Below are 23,416 nucleotides of genomic sequence, written 5' to 3' on the forward strand. Positions count from 1 at the left end.
ACTGTGTGTATATTTTATTCTCTCTGTGGCACAGTCTGAACTCAGATGTTGGTACTCTAAAGCTTCTTGACCAGAGGGTCGAAATGTGAGTTAAATATGAGTTGCCATTTATTTTAAGTCTGTTTGAGTATGGCTCAAACTAAAATACAAGAAACAACAAGCATATGTCTGACAAATTCCCTTAAGTATATATGTATGTTAAATTAATCATGATTTGTATACAACAAAGTAATACATACAACAGGAGTAAACTCATGCATAATAATTTTTAACATACCTTCATTTACAAACACAACCAATGTAATTTTAAAATAATTCAAAATAGTATATTTTAAGTAATTCTACATGGCTGGAAAATATTTTAAATTTAATTTTACCTGTATAATCCATAGAGAAGCAGTAGGCAGGGACTGGGTATTTTCCAAAGTAAAACTCTATCAGACTCAAAATGAAACAGCTCCCTGGACAGGCAAACCGCTCTGGGGACAGCCTCCTGCCATGTGACATCGAGCACACACACACTTCTGCTTATCTCTATTCAAGTTGCAACGGTCATGGCTCTGCTCTCCTTTGCCTGTTTTTTTAAAGTCATCCTTAGAAAAGTCTTTCTTAGAAAAGAAGTATAATCTCTTCCCATTTCATTCCTGTATTATTAGTTTAAAACTAGGGAAAAAATAAATTTTCTTCTTTCTCTGAGGGAAAAGAACTCAACATAAATATACTTCATCCTAGGACTCAACATTACCAAGCAGTATAACCTGAAAGGAGTCAGCAAGCAAATTTTTAGGAAAAATAGTCTTTGGTCATTATGTTCATTCCTTTGATAGTATGCACATGTGATCTATTTGAAACACATTTGATTTGTAAACAAACCTAATACAGGTGATAAAAGAACAATCCTTTAAAGCATATCTAAAACCTTTAACTCATTTGTCTGAGTCCTGAAACAGACATTAGATGAAAAGGACATATGGTCATCCCTGTAACAGATTGTATCTGATGTAATCTTTTATGTCACATTGCCACACGCACTGAGCCATCTTTTCCTTCATTACCAATTGTTTTCATCTTGAATATGTCCTGGCTAAAGAAACCTTAAGAATGGTTACTTCATCTTGACACAACAATTCTTTAGACCTTGCCCAGAGACAAGATACAAATTTTTTAAAAATTTTTTATCAGCTGTCTTTTTTTCCCAGCAACCTGAATGGTTGGATAATTTCCAGTTTATAAATACAGTAATACTCTCCCATATTGATGTTTTGAGTGGTCTTATTGGAGTAGTGGGATATTTTGCTACTTTTCTTTCCATGGAATAGGTTTCTCCATAAGATAATTACAAAGTTGACAATACTAAACAATATGATTCTAATTTTCAATATAACATCAGAAGTATAAATAGGACAGAAATCTAAACATTTTGAGCCCAACATCATCTATAATTCTATGAAATGAATGAGAAAGCATCATTACATTCAACCATCTAGGTGATGCTTCATTACCATTAGCGGATCCCACTACACCACCATTCTGCTAACAGTCAAAAGCTGTTAATTCCCATCAACTTCACCTGTCACGGTTGCTAAGCAGCCCTGTCTTACTTCTGGGGCTTTAATTCTCTTTATCTCAATCTAGGGTACTGACGGGAGCTTTCCATGAGCCATAAAAATTTGATATACTTTTTTCCTGGTAATTAAAATGTGCAAATGGCTAAAACATTATGATTGTTTTAAAATTGTAAGCTAAAAATTCCTAATAATATCTGTCTTAATTTCCATACAACTTACAAGTATGTGGAAATACTGATAGCCATTATCAGATGTCACATGAAATGATGTTTTAAGCGTTTCACAACTTAGTACTGTCAGCATGGACTTGAACACCATTATTTTAAGAATAATTGTTTTATTTTTACCCTTTTTATTTTATAACTCTTAAATCACAGATATTTTAAGGAAACGCATTTTATTCACAAATAAGAACATAATGAAAAATCCAGATGAGAAAGTAGCAGACAGACAGACGGACAGATGGCTCTAAAACCTACAGTCCACAGTTAAGTGATTCACCACACCTCAGAAAGCCAGCAGAGTGGTTAGGAGCCAGGCTTTGTGCCAGACAGACAAGGTTTAAGTCATTCCTTAACTGGAAGACCTTAAGCAAGTTTTTAAATCTCTCTGATTGCAACTAAGTGACAAAGGGCCTAGATCAACATCTGGTTTGTGGCAACAGCTAGTATGTAAACAGCACTTAATGTGGTCCCAGCATTGTTCTAAATCACGCATTAATAACTTACTTAACGCATACGATAACCCTGTGAGGTATTATCCTCATGTTATAGGTGAGGAAACTGGGGTGTGGAGGGTATGTAACTTGACTGAGGTCACACACCATACATAACAAAGCTGGGATTCAAGCCAAGTAGCCTCACTTAGATTTCTTGTGCTTAACCACTACACATACCACCTCCACAGATAATGATCAATAAATGGAAGCAGAACAAGAAAGATAATTTCCAAAAACTAGGTTCATTCTTTCCAATAAAACCAGTCCTGCAGTTTGCCAAATATTTTAGTTCAGAGTTTACAAAAACTCTTTTTATAGTCTGTTCAATCCCAATACACAGAAAAATTAAACAGATAAACAGAATGAAAGGGATAATGTCTAAAGTCATTGTGATAGCTTAAAATGAGAGTTGCACTAGCCAGTTAAGCAGAAATAAGTACTCAAGTGCATAAAGTTATAACCGTAAAAGGATTTGTACTGTGTACTACCCCACTCTCCCAGCAACCACTAAGTCCCTCCTTCCCCTCTCTACTTTTCAGTTTCCAAATGTCACAGAAGATACAACTTATCTGGCCTCCAAAGAGGCTGAGCAGTTTCCTCTGACTGTAACTTCAAAGCTTACTCAGGAGGACAGCACCTTCAGCTAGATCCCCCTGCCTTCCTCCCCAAGAGTCTTCTCTAGCCTCATCTCACCCTCAGCACAGAAGACTCACTAGTATGCCTAGATGCACCCCTCAGACACAGAAACAATTACATCACAGTCCTCCCCAAAACATACTTACAAGTCACGGGAGTCACAGGTTCTTTGCAAGTCATCTGTTCCCAGTCTACAGCCAAGGAACAAATGTCCTAAGTGCAACTGCCTGACTCAGGAGTTGCCCACACTGCATCCCCAAACCCCATCCCAGATTTGGGCTATAATCTGTCCCTTCATGGTCCAAGCTGGAAGAAGTAAAATTACTGAACCAGACCTGTTGAATCAACACTGCTACTCATTACCTCTCTGGTTTGGAAAAGTTCTGGAATACTTATAGATGTGTGTCACCTATTTCCTTATAGGTAAAATGAGGAGGTTGAACTGAATGATTCCTAAAACGCTGTGCAACTCTAACGATACAGGATTCTACTTTAAGCCAATTATAGCTGGATGAGAAAACTGAAGTGACTCCCAGCAGGGAGCTCTTCCTTTTCCTCCAGCCCACATCACCCTCTCCTCCATCGTGCTAGGATGTTGGGAATAGCCCCAACTCAAGGGTGGGAAACCAGCAACCCAGCAGGTATTGTCGAAATCTAGTGCATTTACATTGACTGTCTAAATTCTCCAAACGTTCAGACGCTATTCCTCTCTAGACAAGCCCTAGTAACTCAGCATCGGGGTAAGCAGACAAATAGAAACATTCCCGAAACACAATAGAAACAACTGGTTGGAGGCCCTCCTTATGGGTGAGTTCATGGTCTGGTGGATCATACCTCTTAGAATAACAAGGTCTGGGTACCAGCAATAAAGCTTCTGAACGTGACCCCCACCTTCCAAAACACGACTGAGACAGACTGAACAGGGATAGCAAGTTTTCTACAGATAACAGCTCAGGGTTGAAACACAGATCTCCTCGTTTTCCTCGTCATGGCTTTCCTATCTGGAGTAGTTCCTTCTATGTGAGCCCATAGTCCTTCGCCTCCTTAGAGAAAGAGAATGAACAGAGCTCCCACTTTACACTTTCCTCTTAAACCTAAATACCATTTACCATAATTGTACCATAATATCTTACATCATATTTCCAACCGATAGAATAACTCACTTTATCACACATTTTAAAACCCCATGCCCAGGGCTGGATTATTAATGCTCACTCTGTTATTCCAGAAATGAAAAGAAAGGGTTTTCCCTCCTGTCTCTATTCTCATCCTCCTCACCAACAAGTCACTTAAGTGAAAATGCCTTAATGGTATGCCTCATTCCAATTTCCATTTACTCTAAGGGAGAACAAAGGTTACCTAAGAAGTCACTGCTTATCCATGCTTCCTACCAGCACACTCCAGCCTGCATCAGCCTCAGTATTTCCTTTTCATGTTGTCATCCTTCATTGCTTACAGGTCTGCATGATTATCGCATGATCCCTTCCATATATGAGAAGACTCCACAAAACAGGACAGGAACTGTTCAACTCAATACCGTGGACCAAGACTAGTGCTATGTATTCTTCAAGAAAGTTAACAATCATCCTCACCAACCACAAAAGCACAATTATGACCAAAGGCAAGGTGAAACCTGACAGAACATCTACTTTACCCAACTCCAAACCCTGAGATAGGGATTATTTCCAGATAGACAACTTCTCTGCTATATTTGAAAAGAATAAGGTCAACGGTGGCAGGATCCAAAGCTCTCAGTAGCTGCAAAACTCAGACCTCTTATGAAGTAGGAGGGTCACTCTCTGCTTTCATGAGCTCCAAAAAAAGTGATATCAAGTAACCACAGCTGGAGAGAGGAGGAAAATAACTTTTATAAGAGGTGGAATGCCATTGATGTTTTTATTCTGTCAGAACAGTATTGTAAAAAGAGACATCAGTTTAAATGTTTAAAGTTAACCAGTGAGAAATCCATCAACTAACCTGACATAGAGTTAAGAGTCATGAGAAACATAACTAACATTAATAAAATGCCTGTTAAGGGGGGTAGGAAATGCAGGGTGAAAAAAAAAATGGCTGGTAAAACATGAAAGAGTAAGATCTTCTTCCCATTAATATGGATCTAAGAATAAATGCATTTGTTCATTTTATACTTTGAAAGTGAGGGTCATTTTATATATGCTTGAATCAAAGCTCTAGTGGAAAGATCACAAGCAAATCCAGATTTCTACAACAAACAGAGAGGTACCCAAGCCAAACACATCCTTCTGTAGAAAACTTTTTTAGCAAAACCACAGACCTGTGTGGTTTCAGTCTGTTCACCTGGCTGGCAAAAGGAACCACTGGAAAATAAGCAAAGGAAGTCATGAAAAATAGTCATGAATGGATTATTGTGGGTTGTCCCAGAGACAAAAAAAAAACAGTGGAGAATCCTTCAAGAAATGTAGCAGTATTCAGCTGTAGTATTTGGTAAGCAAAGAAAGTCACAAATTTCCAAATGTACTCCAAAACATAAACTAACCTTGATGTTTTAACAGGGGCCAGCACTCTTTCTACAAAGAACCAAACAGTAAATATTTTAGATTCCATGGGACTGTCCAGTCTCTCACAGCTACTCAATTCTGCCATTTTAGTGCAGAAGTAATCATAAACAACACATAAACAAACGGGTATATGTAGTGTGTTCCAATAAAACTTTATTTACAGACTGGAACTAAATTTTTTATAATTTTTATGTATCATGAAATATTTTTCTTCTTTTGTTTTTTAACCACTTAAAATATTTTTTTAAAATACTGTTAGCTTGAAGAAATAGGTGGCCCTCGGACTATAGTCTGCCAGCCCTGTTCTATAATTTTTACTATCGTAAATTTGACCTTGCTTTGAAAGAACTGATTTTCAGTTAGGTCTCTGTCATTAACAAAATTCACAAAGGTAATGGATTTCGTCAACAACAGCTTGATGGATCAGGGTGGGAAATTCAAGAAAACTTCTATTCCAATTCCCTGCACTTTAATGATATAAGCGACACCTAGTCTTGACAGTCCACACTACATGTTCACTGTCCAGCAAGTTAGAATTAGTGATAAATGCTGAATTAACTTGTAAGAAGTGAACTACTTTCACAGTGTAACAAGAACATTTCCAACCCACGTTCGTCTATAGCCCTCAAAAATTATATAAAAATGGAAATCATTAAGATCTCCAAATCACCTCAATTATACTATAAGTCAGGAAACTTTGTACAAAGTACACTCAGAATATAAAATACAAATAACAGCTAGTTTGGCATGGAAAAATTCACCAACAGTAGCTGAAAGAGAATTCTTGAGAAATAAGAAACTTAGATTTCAAGACTAAGTGCAAATTCAACTACTTTGGGTAGCTATTTCACAACAGCACCTCATTTTTATGAAATTAACAAGTAGGTTTAAATTATTTGGGTACTTTTCTAGCTCTAAAATTTTTAGAGCTACATTATTTACATTAATTATGTAATTACATAATTATGATATCTGATGTACATTAACTATAATATCTGGTGTAACTCACTGAGAGTTTCAGCAATTTTCACTTTTCATTATCCTACAGACAAGAAGCAGATAATTTTCTCTCTGCTCTTTTATTTCTGGCTTTTCGAAAGGTCACTGAAAATACACTTCTGATTAGCATAGTTGCTGCCTCCTTAGAAGTACCCATTCTTAACACAGATATAAGTGATTTAAGAGAAAATGTAACGCAGTATAATACTTGGAAGATGCTTCCAGAGACACATATTTGTGTCTGCTGCAACTATAAAATCCACGTTCCATTAACAAAAGCACACATCAGGTCCTTTAGCTACCACAGAAATTTGTCTTTAAAACTGCTTCATTTTTCTACAATAATCACATCCTTTATCTATACAAACCATGCTTCAACTGCCTCTAGAATCAAGCAAAAGTGAATTTAGTCCCTGCCATTGCTACTTGTAAACTGAAAGGTACTCACTCACCTCCAAGTCTTATTTTCCCTATCAGTGGAACAGGAACACCGTTCTTGGTAGCAATGGAAATGATACATACACAATGGTATATAAATACTGATGTTCTTGAGAAGATACCTGCAGTATGTTGTTAGGCTTAAAAAATAGGAATAATATGCTAATACTTTGGTTTTTTGTTTTTTTTTTAAAGCATACAGTGAGAAAAAGGAAGGAAATTCTGACACATGCTACAATATGGATGAATCTTGAGGACATTATCTAACAAGTGAAATAAGTCAGTCATGGAAAGACATACTATTGCATCATTCCACTTACAAGGGATATCTATAGTAGATAAAGTCATAGATAAAGTAGAAGGGTCATTGCAGAGGCTGGTAGGAGGGGAGAGAAGAATTGCAATGGACATAGCACTTCAGTCAGATAAGAAAAAGTTCTGAAGATTGGTTACATAATAATGTGAATGTACTTCACACCACTGAACTGTACACTTAAAAACTAGTCAAGAAGGTAAATTTAACATCATGTAAATTTTTCCACAATTTAAAATTTTCAGTAAATTTTTAAATAAAATAAAATTTAAGACATTTTAAAAAAGCCTACAATGAAAAAAAAACACATACGATGGATTCCTTTGGCAGTATAACTACTGAAGATTTTCACTTTCTACTTTATATGATTTGTCACTGCTGCAAAAGTAGAATGAGTTCATGGAAAACATTCAATCCAGGGGGGAAAAAATCATTTTCATTTTTATATGTAAAGTAAGCCTAAAAGCCTGAAAACTGTAAAAATCTACCAGTTAAAGGTCCAATTAGTCTTTTTCTTTATTTGTTTTGAATTTTTTAAAATTAATTTATTTTACTTTACAATATTGTATTGGTTTTGCCGTACATTGACTTGAATCAACCATGAGTGTACATGTGTTCCCCATCCTGAACCCCCCTCCCACCTCCCTCCCCATCCCATCCCTCTCTGGGTCATCCCAGTGCACCAGTCCTGAGCATTCTGTATCATGGATCGAACCTGGACTGGCGATTCATTTCACATATGACACTATACATGTTTCAATACCATTCTCCCATATCATCCCGCCTTCGCCCTCTCCCACAGAGTCCAAAAGACTGTTCAATACATCTGTGTCTCTTTTGCTGTCTCGCATACAGGGTTATTGTTACCTTCTTTCTAAATTCCATATATATGCGTTAGTATACTGTATTGGTATTTTTCCTTCTGGCTTACTTCACTCTGTATAATAGGCTCCAGTTTCATCCACTTATTAGAACTGATTCAAATGTATTCTTTTTAATGGCTGAGTAATATTCCATTGTGTATATGTACCACAGCTTTCTTATCCATTTATATGCTGATGGACATCTAGATTACTTCCATGTCCTGGGTATTATAAACAGTGCTGCAACAAACACTGGGGTACACATGACTCTTTTGATTCTGGTTTCCTCGGTGTGTATGCCCAGCAGTGGGATTGCTGGGTCATATGGCAGTTCTATGTCCAGTTTTTTAAGGAATCTCCACAATGTTCTCCATAGTGGCTGTACTAGTTTGCATTCCCACCAACAGTGTAAGAGGGTTCCCTTTTCTCCACACCCTCTCCAGCATTTATTACTTGTAGACTTTTGGATAGCAGCCATTCTGACTGGTGTGAAATGGTATCTCATTGTGGTTTTGATTTGCATTTATTTCTCTGATAATGAGCACGTTGAGCATCTTTTCATGTGTTTGTTAGCCATCTGTATGTCTTCTTTGGAGAAATGTCTGTTTAGTTCTTTGGCCCACTTTTTGATTGGGTCTTTTATTTTTCTGGAATTGAGCTGCAGGAGTTGCTTGTATATTTTTGAGATTAATTCTTTGTCCATTGCTTCGTTTGCTATTATTTTTTCTCATTCTGAAGCCTGTCTTTTCACCTAGCTTATAGTTTCCTTTGTTGTGCAGAAGCACATATACTAAAACTGGAACAATACAGCGAAGATTAGCATTGCCCCTGCACAAGGATGACATGCAAATTCGTGAAGCATTCCATACTTTTTCCACGCACCTACGGACACCTTATCTTTGACAAAGGAGGCAATATTCAATGGAGAAAAGACAATCTCTTTAACAAGTAGTGCTGGGAAAACTGGTCAACCACTTGTAAAAGAATGAAACTAGAATTTCTAACACCATACACAAAAATAAACTCAAAATGGATTAAAGATCTAAACATAAGACCAGAAACTATTAAACTCCTAGAGGAAAACATAGGCAAAACACTCTCCAACATAAACCACAGCAGAATCCTCTATGACCCACCTCCCAGAATATTGGAAATAAAAGCAAAAACAAACAAATGGGACCTAATTAAAATTAAAAGTCTTTTTTTAATTGAAGTATAGTTGATTTACAATGTTTTGGGAACTTCAGGTGTACACCAAAGTGATTTGGTTTTTAACATACATATATTCTTTTTCAGATTCTCGTCCATTATAGTTATTACAAGATAAAAAAAAATTACAGGCCAATATCACTGATGAACACAGAGGTAAAAATCCTCAACAATATACTAGCAAACTGAATCCAACAATACAGTAAATGGATCATACATCATGATCAAGTTTATCACATTTATCCCACAGATATAAGGATTTTTCAATATCCACGAATCAATCAACGTGATTGATTTGATATGGTTTAACAATGTGATACACCATATTAACAAACTGAAGAATAAAAAACAAATGATCTTCTGAATAGGGGCAGAAAAAGCTTTTGATAAAATTCAACATCTATTTATGACTTAAAAAACTCCAAAAAGTGGGCAAAGAGGGAACATACCTCAAATAATAAAGGCCATACAGGACAAAGCCACAGCTAACACACTCAATGGTGAAAAGCTGAAAGCATTTCCTCTAAGATCAGGAACAAGACAAGGATTCCATTCTCAGGACTTTAATTCAACATAGTATTGGAAGTCCTAACCAGCACAATCAGAAAAAGAAATAAAAGGAATCCCAATTGGAAAGGAAGAAGTAAAACTCACTGTTTGCATATGACATGATACTACATATAAGAAAACCCTAAAGATGCCACAAGAAAACTACTAGAGCTTATCAATGAATTTGGGAAAGCTGCAGGATACAAAACTAATACACAGAAATCTGCTATGTTTCCATATGCTAACGATTATCAGAAAGAGAATTTAAGGGCACAATCTCATTCACCATGGCATCAAAAAGAATAAAGTATCTAGAAATAAACTTAAGCAAGAAGGCAAGAGATCTCAGAAAACTGTAAGATGCTGAGGAAAGAAACTTAAGATGACACAAGCAGATGGAAAGATATACCATGTATATCTTGTACTGGTAGAACCAATATGTTAAAATGACCATACTATCCAAGGCAATCTATAGATTCAAAACAATCCTTATTAAACTATCAGTGGCAATTTTCACAAAGTAGAACAAAAAAATTTTCAACTTGTATAGAAACACATCCTCCATCCATGGGATTCTCCAGGCAAGAATACTGGAGTGGGTTGCCATTTCCTTCTCCAGGGGATCTCCCTCACCCAGGTATCAAACCCAGATCTCCTGCATTGCAGGCAGACCCTTTAACCTCTCAGCCACCAGGGAAGCCCAACCATAGAAACACAAAAACACAAAACACTCCAAACAGCCAAAATAATCTTGATAAAGAACAGAGCTGGAGAAACCACACTCTCTGACTTCAGATTATACTCAAAGCTACAGCAATCAAAACAGTATAGTACCAGCACAAACACATACACAAAACAGACACATAGATCAATGGAACAAGATAGAAAGCTTAGATATAAACCCATGCACTTATGACCAATTAATAAATAACAAAGGAGGCAAGAATATACAATGGAGAAAAGACAGTCTCTTCAATAAGTGGTGCTAGGAAAACTGGAAAGCTATGTGTAAAAGAATGAAAGTAAAACACTCTTTAATACCATATACAAAAATAAACTCAAAATTAATTACAGACCTAAATGTAAGAATGGTTATTCTAAAACTCCTAGAATAAAACATAAGCAGAACACTCTTTGACATAAATCACAGCAAGATTTTTTTTTATCTGTCTCCTAGAATTATGGAGAAGGCAATGGCAAGCCACTCCAGTACTCTTGCCTGGAAAATCCCATGGATGGAGGAGCCTGGTAGGCTGCAGTCCATGGGGTCGCAAAGAGTCAGATACGACTGAGCTACTTCACTTTCACTTTTCACTTTCATACACTGGAGAAGGAAATGGCAGCCCACTCCAGTGTTCTTGCCTGGAGAATCCCAGGGATGGCGGAGCCTGATGGGCTGCCGTCTATGGGGTCACACAGAGTCGGACATGACTGAAGCAACTTAGCAGCAGCAGCAGAATTATGGAAACAAAACCAAAAATATATGAATGGGACTTAATTAAACTTAAAAGTTTTTGCATAGCCCAGGAAATCATGAACAAAATGAAGAAAACCTACAGAACGGGAGAAAATATATGCAAATGATGCAACTGACAAGGGTTTAATTTTTTAAATCTACAAACATCTTATATAGCTCAGTAGCAAAAGAAATAACCCAATGAAAAAATGAGCAGAAGTCCTAAACATACATTTCTCCAAAGAAGACATACAGATGGTGAACAGGCACATGAAAAGATGCTCAATATCAATTATTACAGAAAGGCAAACCAAAACTATAATGAGGTATCACCTTATACCAGTCATAATGGTCATCATTAAAAGTCTACAAAAAATAAATTCTGGAGAGGGTGTGGAGAGAAAGGAACTCTCCTACACTCTTGGTGGGAATGTAACCTGGTGCAGTTACTGTGGAGAACAACACAGAGGTTCCTTAAAAAACTTAAAATAGAGTTACCATATGATCCAGCAATCCCACTTCTGGGCATATATCTGGAGAAAACTATAATTTGAAAAGATACATGTACCCCCATGTTTACAATACACTATACACGATAGCCAAGATGTGGAAGCAACCTAAATGCCCATCAGCAGATGAATAAATAAAGAAGATGTGAGATCTATCTATCTATATGACTATTACTCAGCCATAAAAAGGGATGAAATAATGCCATTGCAGCAACATGGATGGACCTAGAGATTATCAGATTAAGTGAAGTCAGACAGAAAAAGGTAAACATTATATGATATTACTTATATGTGGAATCCTAAAAAATGATACAAGTGAATTTATTTACAAAACAGACATAGATAACAAACTTATGGTTACCAAAGGGAAAAGGGTGAAAGGGATAAATTAGGAGTTTGGGAGTAACAGATATACTATCATATATAAAATAAACAAAAGAATCTACTGGATAGCACAGGGAGCTATATTCAATGTTTTGTAATAACCTATAAGGGAAAATAATCTGAAAAAAAATATATATAAGCACATGAAACTATATTCATCTAGTTGAAATACATTAAGATTAAATGCAGGAACTATACATATAATTAAAATCAGAATGGCTGACTAAAAGGATGATAAAGGATTGGTGAAAATAAATATATTTGTATTATTAAATTTGGAGGGAAATACTTTAAATGGAATTTATTCAAAATTTGTTTAAATTTTAAATTTGAATGAAACAGCATATAAAGAATAAAAATTTCATTCTTAACTCCTGTGCCTAGCAATGCTCAATGTCCACTTGAGTGAATAAGTGGACAAACTTGAATAAACAGCAACTCCTTGAATCTCAGTAAATTTACACAGCATTCAGAATATATAATTATATTACACTGCTACCAACTGGTGGCAGCATCCCTAAAACAAGGACAAAAAAATAGGAAAGGAATGAGTCCACTCTGAAACTTTAAAAGATGTAAATAAAAGGATGACAGACTTGTAACAACTTTTCTCCTTTGAAAACTTTCAGTTCAGTTCAGTTCAGTTCAGTTGCTCAGTCGTGTCCGACTCTCCGCGACCCCATGAATCACAGCACGCCAGGCCTCCCTGTCCATCACCAACTCCCGGAGTTCACTCAAACTCATGTCCATCGAGTTGGTGATGCCATCCAGCCATCTCATTCTCGGTCGTCCCCTTCTCCTCCAGCCCCCAACTTTTCCCAGCATCAGAGTCTTTTCCAGTGAGTCAACTCGTCGCATGAGGTGGCCAAAGTATTGCAGTTTCAGTTTTAGCATCAGTCCTTCCAATGAACACCCAGGATTGATCTCCTTTAGAATGGACTGGTTGGATCTCCTTGCAGTCCAAGGGACTCTCAAGAGTCTTCTCCAACACCACAGTTCAAAAGCATCAATTCTTCGGCGATCAGCTTTCTTCACAGTCCAACTCTCACATTCATACATGACCACGGGAAAAACCATAGCCTTGACTAGACGGACCTTGGTTGGCAAAGTAATGTCTCTGCTTTTTAATATACTATCTAGGTTGGTCATAACTTTTCTTCCAAGGAGTAAGTGTCTTTTAATTTCATGGCTGCAATCCATAAAATATGGACTGTGCTGTGCTTAGTTGCTCAGTCACGTCCAACTCTTTACAACCCAAGGCTCCTCTGTCCATGGGAATTCTACAGGCAAGAATACTGGAGTGGGTTGCCATGCCCTCCTCCAGGGGATCTTCCCAACCCAGGGATTGAACCCAGGTCTCCTGCATTGCAGATGGATTCTTTACCCTCTGAGCCACTAGAGAAGCCCAAATATGGACACTGTCCTTTAAAAAGGCACTGTCCTTATTTTATTGGATGCTGCTATAAATAGCATCAACTCTGATATAAATCAACTATGAAAAAGACATGAGTTGGAAAAATTACTTGGAATTAGAGCAAGATCCAATTTTGAATTCTACTTTTTAGGCAACAATGTACCTCAAATTTTCTCAGATATGAAGTGTATGTGCCTCTCAGCAATCTATTATCCATATTTCATATGTGAGACCATTCTATAAATGGTAAAATGTCAGGAATTAGTATTCTTTTTTCTTTTTTTTTAATGGCCAGGCTGTGCAGCATGCAAGATCTTAGTTACCTGACTAGGGATTAAACCTGTGTCCCCTGCATTGGGAAAGCAGAGTTTTTGAACCACTGCATCACCAAGAAAGTCCTTTATTTATTATTACTAATTAAATTAATCGTGTATGCTTGCATGCTAAGTTGCTTCAGTCGTGTCTGACTGTTTGCGACCCTATGAGTCCATCAGGCTCTGCCTATGGGGATTCTCCAGGCAAGAGTACTGGAGTCCCTCTCCTCCAAGGGATTTTCTGGACCCAGGGATCAAATTTGCATCTCTTATGTCTCCTACATTGGCAGGTGAGTTCTTTACCACTAGTGCCACCTGGGAAACATGTCTGAAACATTTCTATTTATGATCTATGCATTTGTTCATACACCAGCTTTTTGAATATGTTAAATGCCTAAAGATTAAAAATATATATCTATCTATCTGTCCTTTGAATCATTCTTTACTTGGTACTCCATCTCCTTGATTCAACTCAGATTTTTTCCCCAGGACCTTTTTTTTAGCAGAAACATGCCTTACATACTTTTCATGAATATAATTTATTTTTAAATTTATGTCTGGGAATTCAGCATACTGTATCTTAAAACAGTGCTTCATGTTAGTCACTGTTTCCACAGCCCATCAGCACTTAGGCAGGAAATATAATATGCAAAGAACGAACTGAATCTTATGGGATCTATCAGTAATGTTCTATAGCATTTCACAAAAATTTGATACACATAACTAATCATGAAAACTGGAAATGTTTTTATATTAATGATAACAGCCAATGCAGAGACAAAGAGGAGAACCAAGGACTATGTATGACTCATCACCACAGGAGATAACTGAAGGTAAAGTAGATGGAAAACTGAGACTAGACTTAGAATCAACAGATTTTAGATTTTCCATTCTGTACAACGTTAAAATAATATTACATTTTATATTTATAGAATAAAAATTACTAACATAAACATCTGCCATCATAATGAATAATAGTGATCAAACAAAATGGGAGAAAGTTCAAGCTATTTTGTCAATATTATAGTGTATCAACAAACACCTACTGCTTCACTGAAATTAGATTCAGCAGAACTGTGTGGTGGCATTTCATTGAGAATCTAGACTCTAGGAATGTGTGTATGTTTCTTTAAAAAATATATATACTGAGGATAGATGGTATAACAATGAACAAAATACAAGTGTCATTGAATTCCAGGCATTATACCATAGCAAAACACTTAAACATAGCCATGTTTCAAAAATATCTGAGGAAATTAAAAATATATTCCGTTCCGTCGCTCAGTCGTGTCCGACTCTTTGCGACCCCGTGGACTGTAGCCTACCAGGCTTCTCCGTCCATGGGATTCTCCAGGCAAGAATACTGGAGTGGGTTACCGTTTCCTTCTCCAGGTGATCTTCCCGACCCAGGGATCGAACCCGGGTCTCCAGCATTGGAGGCAGATGCTTTAACCTCTGAGCCACCAAGGAAGCCCAAAAATATATTAGGTTCCCACAACTACTTACCTAAAATATTCCTAATTATACTTAAATTGTGTCTTCATAGAAATATAAAGTATCATAAATGTTTTCTTCTATTCAAAATAGTTCATGAAAAATGTCATATTTTTAATTATTTATACTAACTTACACATTTCTAAAAATCAAGTACTCTTTTTAAGTTACTGTAAAGCACTTATTGCTAAAGCATTACAAGATAAAAATACAGGCTCATAGACAGTTTTTAATACCAGACATAAACATAAGCACGCTGCTGCTACTGCTGCTAAGTCGCTTCAGTCGTGTCCGACTCTGTGCGACCCCATAGACGGCAGCCCACCAGGCTCCCCCGTCCCTGGGATTCTCCAGGCAAGAACACTGGAGTGGGTTGCCATTTCCTTCTCCAAATGCATAAAAAAGAAAAATGTTTTATTTCTATAATCAAAAGTCTATTTTCAGATACTCATCAACTAGAATCAATGCCTATTCAAAGACAGATTTCTTAAAGGTGAATAGATTATTTAGGTCATTTGGGAGACAGTGCAATTATTACTTCTACATTTTTCTCCCTGAGCACAGAGCAGGACTTGGTTACACAGTCCTCCAAACCCACTCAAAGAATTAGGGGGAAGCATCCATTCTAAAGGAGATCAATCCTGGGTGTTCATTGGAAGGACTGATGCTAAAGCTGAAACTCCAATACTTTGGCCACCTCATGCGACGAGTTGACTCACTGGAAAAGACTCTGATGCTGGGAAAGGTTTGGGGCGGGAGGAGAAGGGGACGACAGAGAATGAGATGGCTGGATGGCATCACCAACTCTGTGGACATGAGTTTGAGTGAACTCCGGGAGTTGGTGATGGACAGGGAGGCCTGGCGTGCTGTGATTCATGGGGTCACCGAGAGTCGGACACGACTGAGCAACTGAACTGAACTGAACTACTAAGGAGGCATGCTACTTTTGAATTTTGAGTTAATGTCTGAGGACTGAGGCTTTTTTCCCTTTTTTTGGCAGAATACAAATGTATTTGTCTGAATTGTGACAAAAAATATAACTTTAGAAATTATATAATATTGTCCAAAAATATGATTGTTTTACATTTCAACAAAAGAAAGAAAAAACAAGACAACAACTTACATTTATTGAGTTCTTTAGTATGTGTATCAGAGACATTGAAACACTATGATAGAAGCTGTCATATATTATCACAGTCATCGTCTCCATCTTGCTATAAAATCATAATAGACTCTTTTAAAGGGCATAAAAAAGGCCCAATCAAAAGCTCTAACTCTTACCAGAGTTTTAAGAATGTCTATACACTGTTCATTTCTTTTCAACATATTTCTGAATTAAGAGATTCAATAAGTTGAATATTTCATCGTTTCTCTTCAGGGAACATGGACAACATGACAAAATGGTAAAATTCTGAGCCAAATGGATAATACAAAAACAAGGTCAAATAATCCTTTAACTATCTCCCTAGATCTCTGATTATCACTGTCCAAGAGATTATTTTCAGGACACTGGGTTTTTCTCTCCTTAATTAAATAATTTTCTTACTATATATCCAATATAACCATTTTCCACCCGAATCACGCTATTCTGTCAAAGAAATACGATGCATACTATTCAACATTCATCCACATGAATGTTAAGAAAGTTTGAGAACAAAGAACCTAAACATTATTTAAAATAGGATACCATAAAAGTCAATTTTCTCAATTTTAAAAACAGACAAATACATAATGATGTATATCATTTTGAGAGACCCTCACCTTAAATTTGCAAAAACCACTGAAAATGAAAGTGAGGTCTCTAAAGATTGTAGTCACCCTGCAAAGACACTCTCCATGTGTCTTGAATCAATACAGCAGCAATTTATGAGTGATAGCCAACCCATTTAGAACCCCTTCCAAAGAAACATTTTTAAAAGCACATTCTAAAAAAACTAATTCAGTAAATTAATCTGCCATTGTAGAAAAAAGAGTAGGATTTTGTTATTATTGATTTGCATAATTTTTTCATTGAAGGGATTCTACCTTTAACACACACACACACACACAGACTGCAACCCTTAGGAAAATAGCAGAAATTCTATGTACCTAATCAGTTTGAAATAGGCTGCATTAATAATGCTTATCAACTGAAGGTAATTAAGAAGCTTGTAAGCATAACCAAATACTGTATAAAAACAACAATATTGCATTAGAACTTTGAAATCTCCTCCCAAAAATATTCTTTCTTGTTGACCTTCAGCAAAAATTACTTAGTGCAACTTCAATATTTAAGAAAGTATGTTTATAAAACATGACATCTTTTCAGGTTTCCATATGTTTTTAATTATATTTTGCCTTTGCTGCTGCTGCTAAGTCGCTTCAGTCATGTCTGACTCTGTGTGACCCCATGAACTGCAGCCCACCAGGCTTCTCCATCCATGGGATTTTCCAGGCAAGAGTACTGGAGTGGGGTGCCATTGCCTTCTCCGATATTTTGCCTTTAAGCATGATTAAATCAGATTATGTTCTGCTAGAATAAGACAAGGATTCTGCCATTTCTATGGCACTGAGGGGAAAAATAAGGAAAAGTCAATATACCCCCCAAACTGACAGTAATATAGTTATGAATCTACCACCCATAGTTACAAGAAATGGGGGGAAAAAGCAATGTAACACAAGAAACAAGAATGTATCAGAAATGGTCTCTGGCTACTATGACAGTTATATATGACACACCTTTTCCCAAGCTTGCCCCAGAAACAGTCTTGAAGGTTTGTTCAGTTCAGTTCAGTTCAGTCGCTCAGTCGTGTCCGACTCTCCGCGACCCCATGAATCACAGCACGCCAGGCCTCCCTGTCCATCACCAACTCCCGGAGTACACTCAAACTCATGTCCACAGAGTCGGTGATGCCATCCAGCCATCTCATTCTCCGCCGTCCCCTTCTCCTCCCGCCCCCAACCTTTCCCAGCATCAGAGTCTTTTCCAGTGAGTCAACTCGCCGCATGAGGTGGCCAAAGTATTGCAGTTTCAGCTTTAGCATCAGTCCCTCTAATGAACATCCAGGATTGATCTCCTTTAGAATGGACTGGTTGGATCTCCTTGCAGTATAAGGGACTCTCAAGAGTCTTCTCCAACACCACAGTTCAAAAGCATCGATTCTTCGGCAATCAGCTTTCTTCACAGTCCAACTCTCACATCCATACATGACCACAGGAAAAACTATAGCCTTGACTAGACGGACCTTGGTTGGCAAAGTAATGTCTCTGCTTTTTAATATACTATCTAGGTTGGTCATAACTTTCCTTCCAAGGAGCAAGCGTCTTTTAATTTCATGGCTGCAATCAGCGTAGGCTCTGTTAATAGCCTACATGGATTGCTTCTGAAGGCATCATTTCCTGATCCCTTCAATTTTATCACCTTTACTAACCACTAGTCCTTTCTGTAACTCACACTGATATTAAAAGCCTCTCTTTCCAGCTATCAAGTGAAAGGTTCCTTCCCAGGAAAACAGACACCTGAGCTCCAGGGACCATAACAGAAAACAGCAGTAAAACCATTCAACTGCACTTAGCATTGGAAGTTTTCTACTTTGTTCTTACAGGAAGAAAGTGGCCTTTAAATCTGGAAATATATTCTGTAAATACATGCATGTCTCCACATACTACTACAAGTAGTGTGACTGACAGGTCTTTTAAAGCAGAGTGGGGTGCGCTGTTTGGGTGAGGACTCAGTTGACACTGACCAGACCTCCTGTTGCTTCCATTCATTTGCAGCAGAGCAGTTTTTTCAATCCGCCCTGTGGATTTTTATGCACACTGGATAAGGTTCCAGTTTCACTGCTTCTGCGCTAAGCAAGTGACAAAAAGGTTCTTCAGTGTTTTCCAACATCAACATCTAAATGTTCTATTAATTGGTTGGTGCTGAAAAGAACTCCTAGATTCACAACACCTACACAATAGGCTACAGAAGAGAAAAAAATCTCATAGCCAGAAACTTTAGAGAATGTCTTCCAAATTTTTAAGAGAAAAATTATCTGAATTTTTCAGAGAAGAGATAAGCCTTTGGACACTAGGATTTCTCAATTGTAATATAACTCTTACCATCAAAAAGATCCAACAGTACTTCTCAGTGAGGGCACTATGGGTATTTTAAGCAGGATAACACTACAGTTAACATCCCTGGCCCCAGGCATTAAAGGCCAGCCTTGACCAGTCACTGTGACAACACAAAGCCCACACACACATTTCTACATGGCTGCTAGTGGGATAGCACTGCCCTCCCAACCTTAATACTGTATTTCCCTACCATCTTAAATTTGAAGTTGCACAAAGCTCAGAATAAGCTTTTCTTAATAACTTTATTATTTTGATAGGCTACAGAACTAAATGGAAATACAAATGAAAATGATATTGGATAGAGAACTAAGCCCTAAAAGAATGTTTAACATGCAGCTTGAAAAAGTCCCAAAGGTCACTTTGTTTCTTGGTCACTTATGAAAATACTAATATTAAAGTTACCTCTGAAGCCCTCCTATCCAACATAGTAGCCACTAGCTAACTATGACTCAGTTCAGTTCAGTTCAGTTCAGTCGCTCAGTCGTGTCCGACTCTTTGAGACCCCATGAATCACAGCACGCCAGGCCTCCCTGTCCATCACCAACTCCTGGAGTTCACTCAAACTCATGTCCATCAAGTCGGTGATGCCATCCAGCCATCTCATTCTCGGTCGTCCCCTTCTCCTCCCACCTATTTAAATTTAAAATTCAGTTCCTCAGTAATACCAGTCACATATGTTCAACAGAAGCTTTATTTTAGATCGTCTCCACTGTCACAGAAAGTTCTATTGGGAAGCACTGCTCTGAAGCTTCCTAAGCATATGAGAGGGTATCTCATTGCCATTCTGAAGGGAATTCACAGCAAAGGCATAGAATTCTTCAGTGGCAGTGATAGAAAACACTTATGTAATCATAGTTCAAATTCAAACTCTTTTTAACAGTTAAGCCTTTGGAACAAAATTCTAGACATGGGCAACATTAAAAACAGAAACTTCAATATTAGACCAAGTTGATTAGTAGCTACGGAATGGTTCAGCTTTCTTAAAATATTCACAAACAAATTGTTCTATGAGATGACACTAATCAGTGGAATAATACTAGGAAGGCATCTAATCTTTCTTTTCCAAATTATCATCTACTAAGGGGCACAACTTTGTTTTATTAACACAACTGTCTGGTGGCTAGTATGCCCTCCACAAGGCTCTGTGTAGCCCTTTGGAACCACAGAGGCATAGATTTGCTCCTATTTTTCCCTTCCAAATTCAAAGGTGGTTCATCTTCTCTGCTATCTGTCCCTGGGTGCTCTTGCTCACAGGGTTTGTGGTTCGCACACTTACCACACTTGGCATTATGTCCAAGGAGGAGCCTGGGAGGCTACACTACAACTATACAGAATGTTTAGTATGCAAATTCCTGAAAAAGCATGTGGTAAGACTGTAAATATATTTTTCTACCTCTCCACTATTGGAAACTCTAAGATTAGGGCAGTAATTCTATTGCAATTCTATAAACAAGTTTTCCAAAACTTCCGGTGTACTGAAGTTTATTAATACCGCCACCATTAAAAGGCAGAAGAGGGGACACTTCAAAGTAATTTGGAAGGCAGTGTAGCAATGGCATGCCTGATTTCCATCCCTGATCCTCTACAAACTGACAGGCTCTGAGACTTTATGCAGCAGATTGCTTGGCAAACAGGTAAAAGTGAAGAGGAAAAAGAGCCTCTTGCTGAGGGTGAAAGAGGAGAATGAAAAAGCTGGCTTGAAACTCAACATTCAAAAAACTAAGAGCATGGCCTCTGGTCCCAGCACTTCATGGCAAATAGAAGGGGAAAAAGTGGAAGCACTGATAGATTTTATTTTCTTGGGCTCCAAAATCACTGAAGGTGGTAGCAGCAGACATGAAATTAAAAGATGCTTGCTCCTTGGAAGGAAAGTCATGACAAACCTACACAGCACATTACTACTCCTAACCTGTCAAAAGGTAAATGAGATTATAGTAGTAGTAGTGTAGTCGCTCAGTCGTGCCCCACTCTTTGCGACCCCATGGACTGTAGCCTGCCAGGCTTCTCTGTCGATGGAATTCTCCAGGCAAGAATATTGGAGTGGGTTGCCATTCCCTTCTCCAGGGGATCTTCCTGACCCAGGGATTGTACACAGGTCTCCCACATTGCAGGCAGATTCTTTATCATCTTAGCCACCAGGCAAGCCCAAAAGAGATGATAGTTTCTCACAAGTCAAGGCAGGACCAGGGCTAATATCCAGGTCTCCTGGGCTGGTGGTTCTTTCCTCTCTTCCAACTACCCACTAAATTCCATTATGTATATTAGGCAGGGCCCTGGTAGGAAGAAGATACCACACCAAGATCAGAATACTTTCAGTTCAGTTCAGTTCAGTCGCTCAGTCGTGTCCGACTCTTTGCGACCCCATGAATCACAGCATGCCAGGCCTCCCTGTCCATCACCAACTCCCAGAGTTCACTCAAACTCATATCCATCGAGTCGGTGATGCCATCCAGCCATCTCATTCTCTGTCATCCCCTTCTCCTCCTGCCCCCAATGGCAGAGATTGATAAAGAACTATTTCCAATGATGTGGAAAGGGCATTGAATTATCATAAGGAATAGTGCCATTCTCTAGAACCATTACCATCAACAAGATGGAAAGAGCCAAGAAGAAACTACCAAAACCAGGAAAACGAAAACCATATAGACAGTGAAATTCATATAGAGGTAATGCAACTTTCACAGAGGGGCACAGCCAGTTAACTCACTCTCCCTAGGTCATCCAGTTCCCTACCAGGCTTTTTCCCACTGACTAAACCCAACCAATGGAGAAGGCAAAGGTAAGCCACTCCAGTACTCTTGCCTAGAAAATCCCATGGAGGGAGGAGCCTGGTAGGCTGTAGTCCATGGGGTCGCTACAAGTCAGACATGACTGAGAGACTTCCCTTTCACTTTTCACTTTCACACATTGGAGAAGGAAATGGCAGCCCACTCCAGTGTTCCTGCCTGGAGAATCCCAGGGACGGGGGAGCCTGGTGGGCTGCCGTCTATGGGGTCACACAGAGTTGGACACGACTGAAGTGACTTAGCAGCAGCAGCAGCAAACCCAACCAGAAACCAAACATCTGACTAGAAAAGTCTACATTAATCACCTCCTAGGATAGAAGGTAAGGGTAAAAAAATGACTGTGAAGGAGAAAACAGAAGATGACCGGTACATTATGCTATCTACAATTATTTATCTAAAAGGAGAAAAGATATCACATATATTTCCAGCATCAGTTTCTTTATACAACTATTGTTAGCACTTCATGCTCAAGAACTATATATTTATTTCTCTTTTTTATGATGGTCACTAAATCAGATTTCCTTCATGTCAAAGTACTCCTTCTAGTGCCTTAATGAATTTGTGTTTAATAGTTTTTGGTATAAAAATATCACCAAGGATTTTCTCCTAATCTAAAAACACTGTGTCCACCGGTTTCTCCTTGTTTGGAAGTAAATATATCTTCTCGTTTAGGAAATTCTACTATACAAATCAGAATATCTTTATTATAGTTACTTCCTTTAGTCAATGATTCTATTACTTATTATGTACAAAAATCACTGATCAATTAGACATTATATTTTTTGGCAATTATATGTTTAAGCTTCCTTCAAACTTTTGGAAAGAAGTATTAACTTCTAGAAAGTTAAGTATATTTATTAATCAAGTGCAAAACATCCTTCTTTTATCAACTGAAGTATTAGTTTCAACTAAGTATATTATTAGTTTCAGGTGTATAGCAAAATCATTCAGTTATATATATTCTTTTACACATTCTTTTCCATTATAGTTTATTACAGACTGAATATAGTTTCCTGTGCTATACAGTAAATCCCTGTTCTTTATCTATTTTATATATAGTAGGATGTATCTGTTAATCCCACACTCCTAATTTATCCCTCCCTTCCTTTCCCCTTTGGTAACCATAAACTT

The 23,416-nt window shown here is 37.7% G+C and overlaps 1 protein-coding gene and 1 pseudogene across 5 annotated transcripts in view; one reads left to right on the forward strand and one right to left on the reverse strand.

Moving 5' to 3' along the window:
- ST7 (suppression of tumorigenicity 7) overlaps positions 1-23,416 on the reverse strand; it is a 281,009-nt gene that overhangs the window by 229,504 nt on the left and 28,089 nt on the right. The window contains exon 1 of one of the 5 annotated variants that reach the window (XM_055420812.2): positions 378-2,747. The exons of the other annotated variants lie outside the window; for them this stretch is intronic. Within the exon in view, the coding sequence (XP_055276787.1) occupies positions 378-507 (130 nt within the window). The 5' untranslated portion in view covers positions 508-2,747. Of the gene's footprint in view, positions 1-377; positions 2,748-23,416 lie in introns of those variants that run through there. 5 annotated transcript variants of the gene reach the window in all.
- On the forward strand, positions 8,846-8,945 carry LOC129552880 (U6 spliceosomal RNA; annotated as a pseudogene).

The sequence above is a fragment of the Moschus berezovskii genome, chromosome 3, assembly GCF_049115385.1.
Source record: "Moschus berezovskii isolate FMDL1 chromosome 3, NW_MosBer_1.0, whole genome shotgun sequence".
In the NCBI taxonomy this organism is placed as follows: Eukaryota; Metazoa; Chordata; class Mammalia; order Artiodactyla; family Moschidae; genus Moschus; species Moschus berezovskii.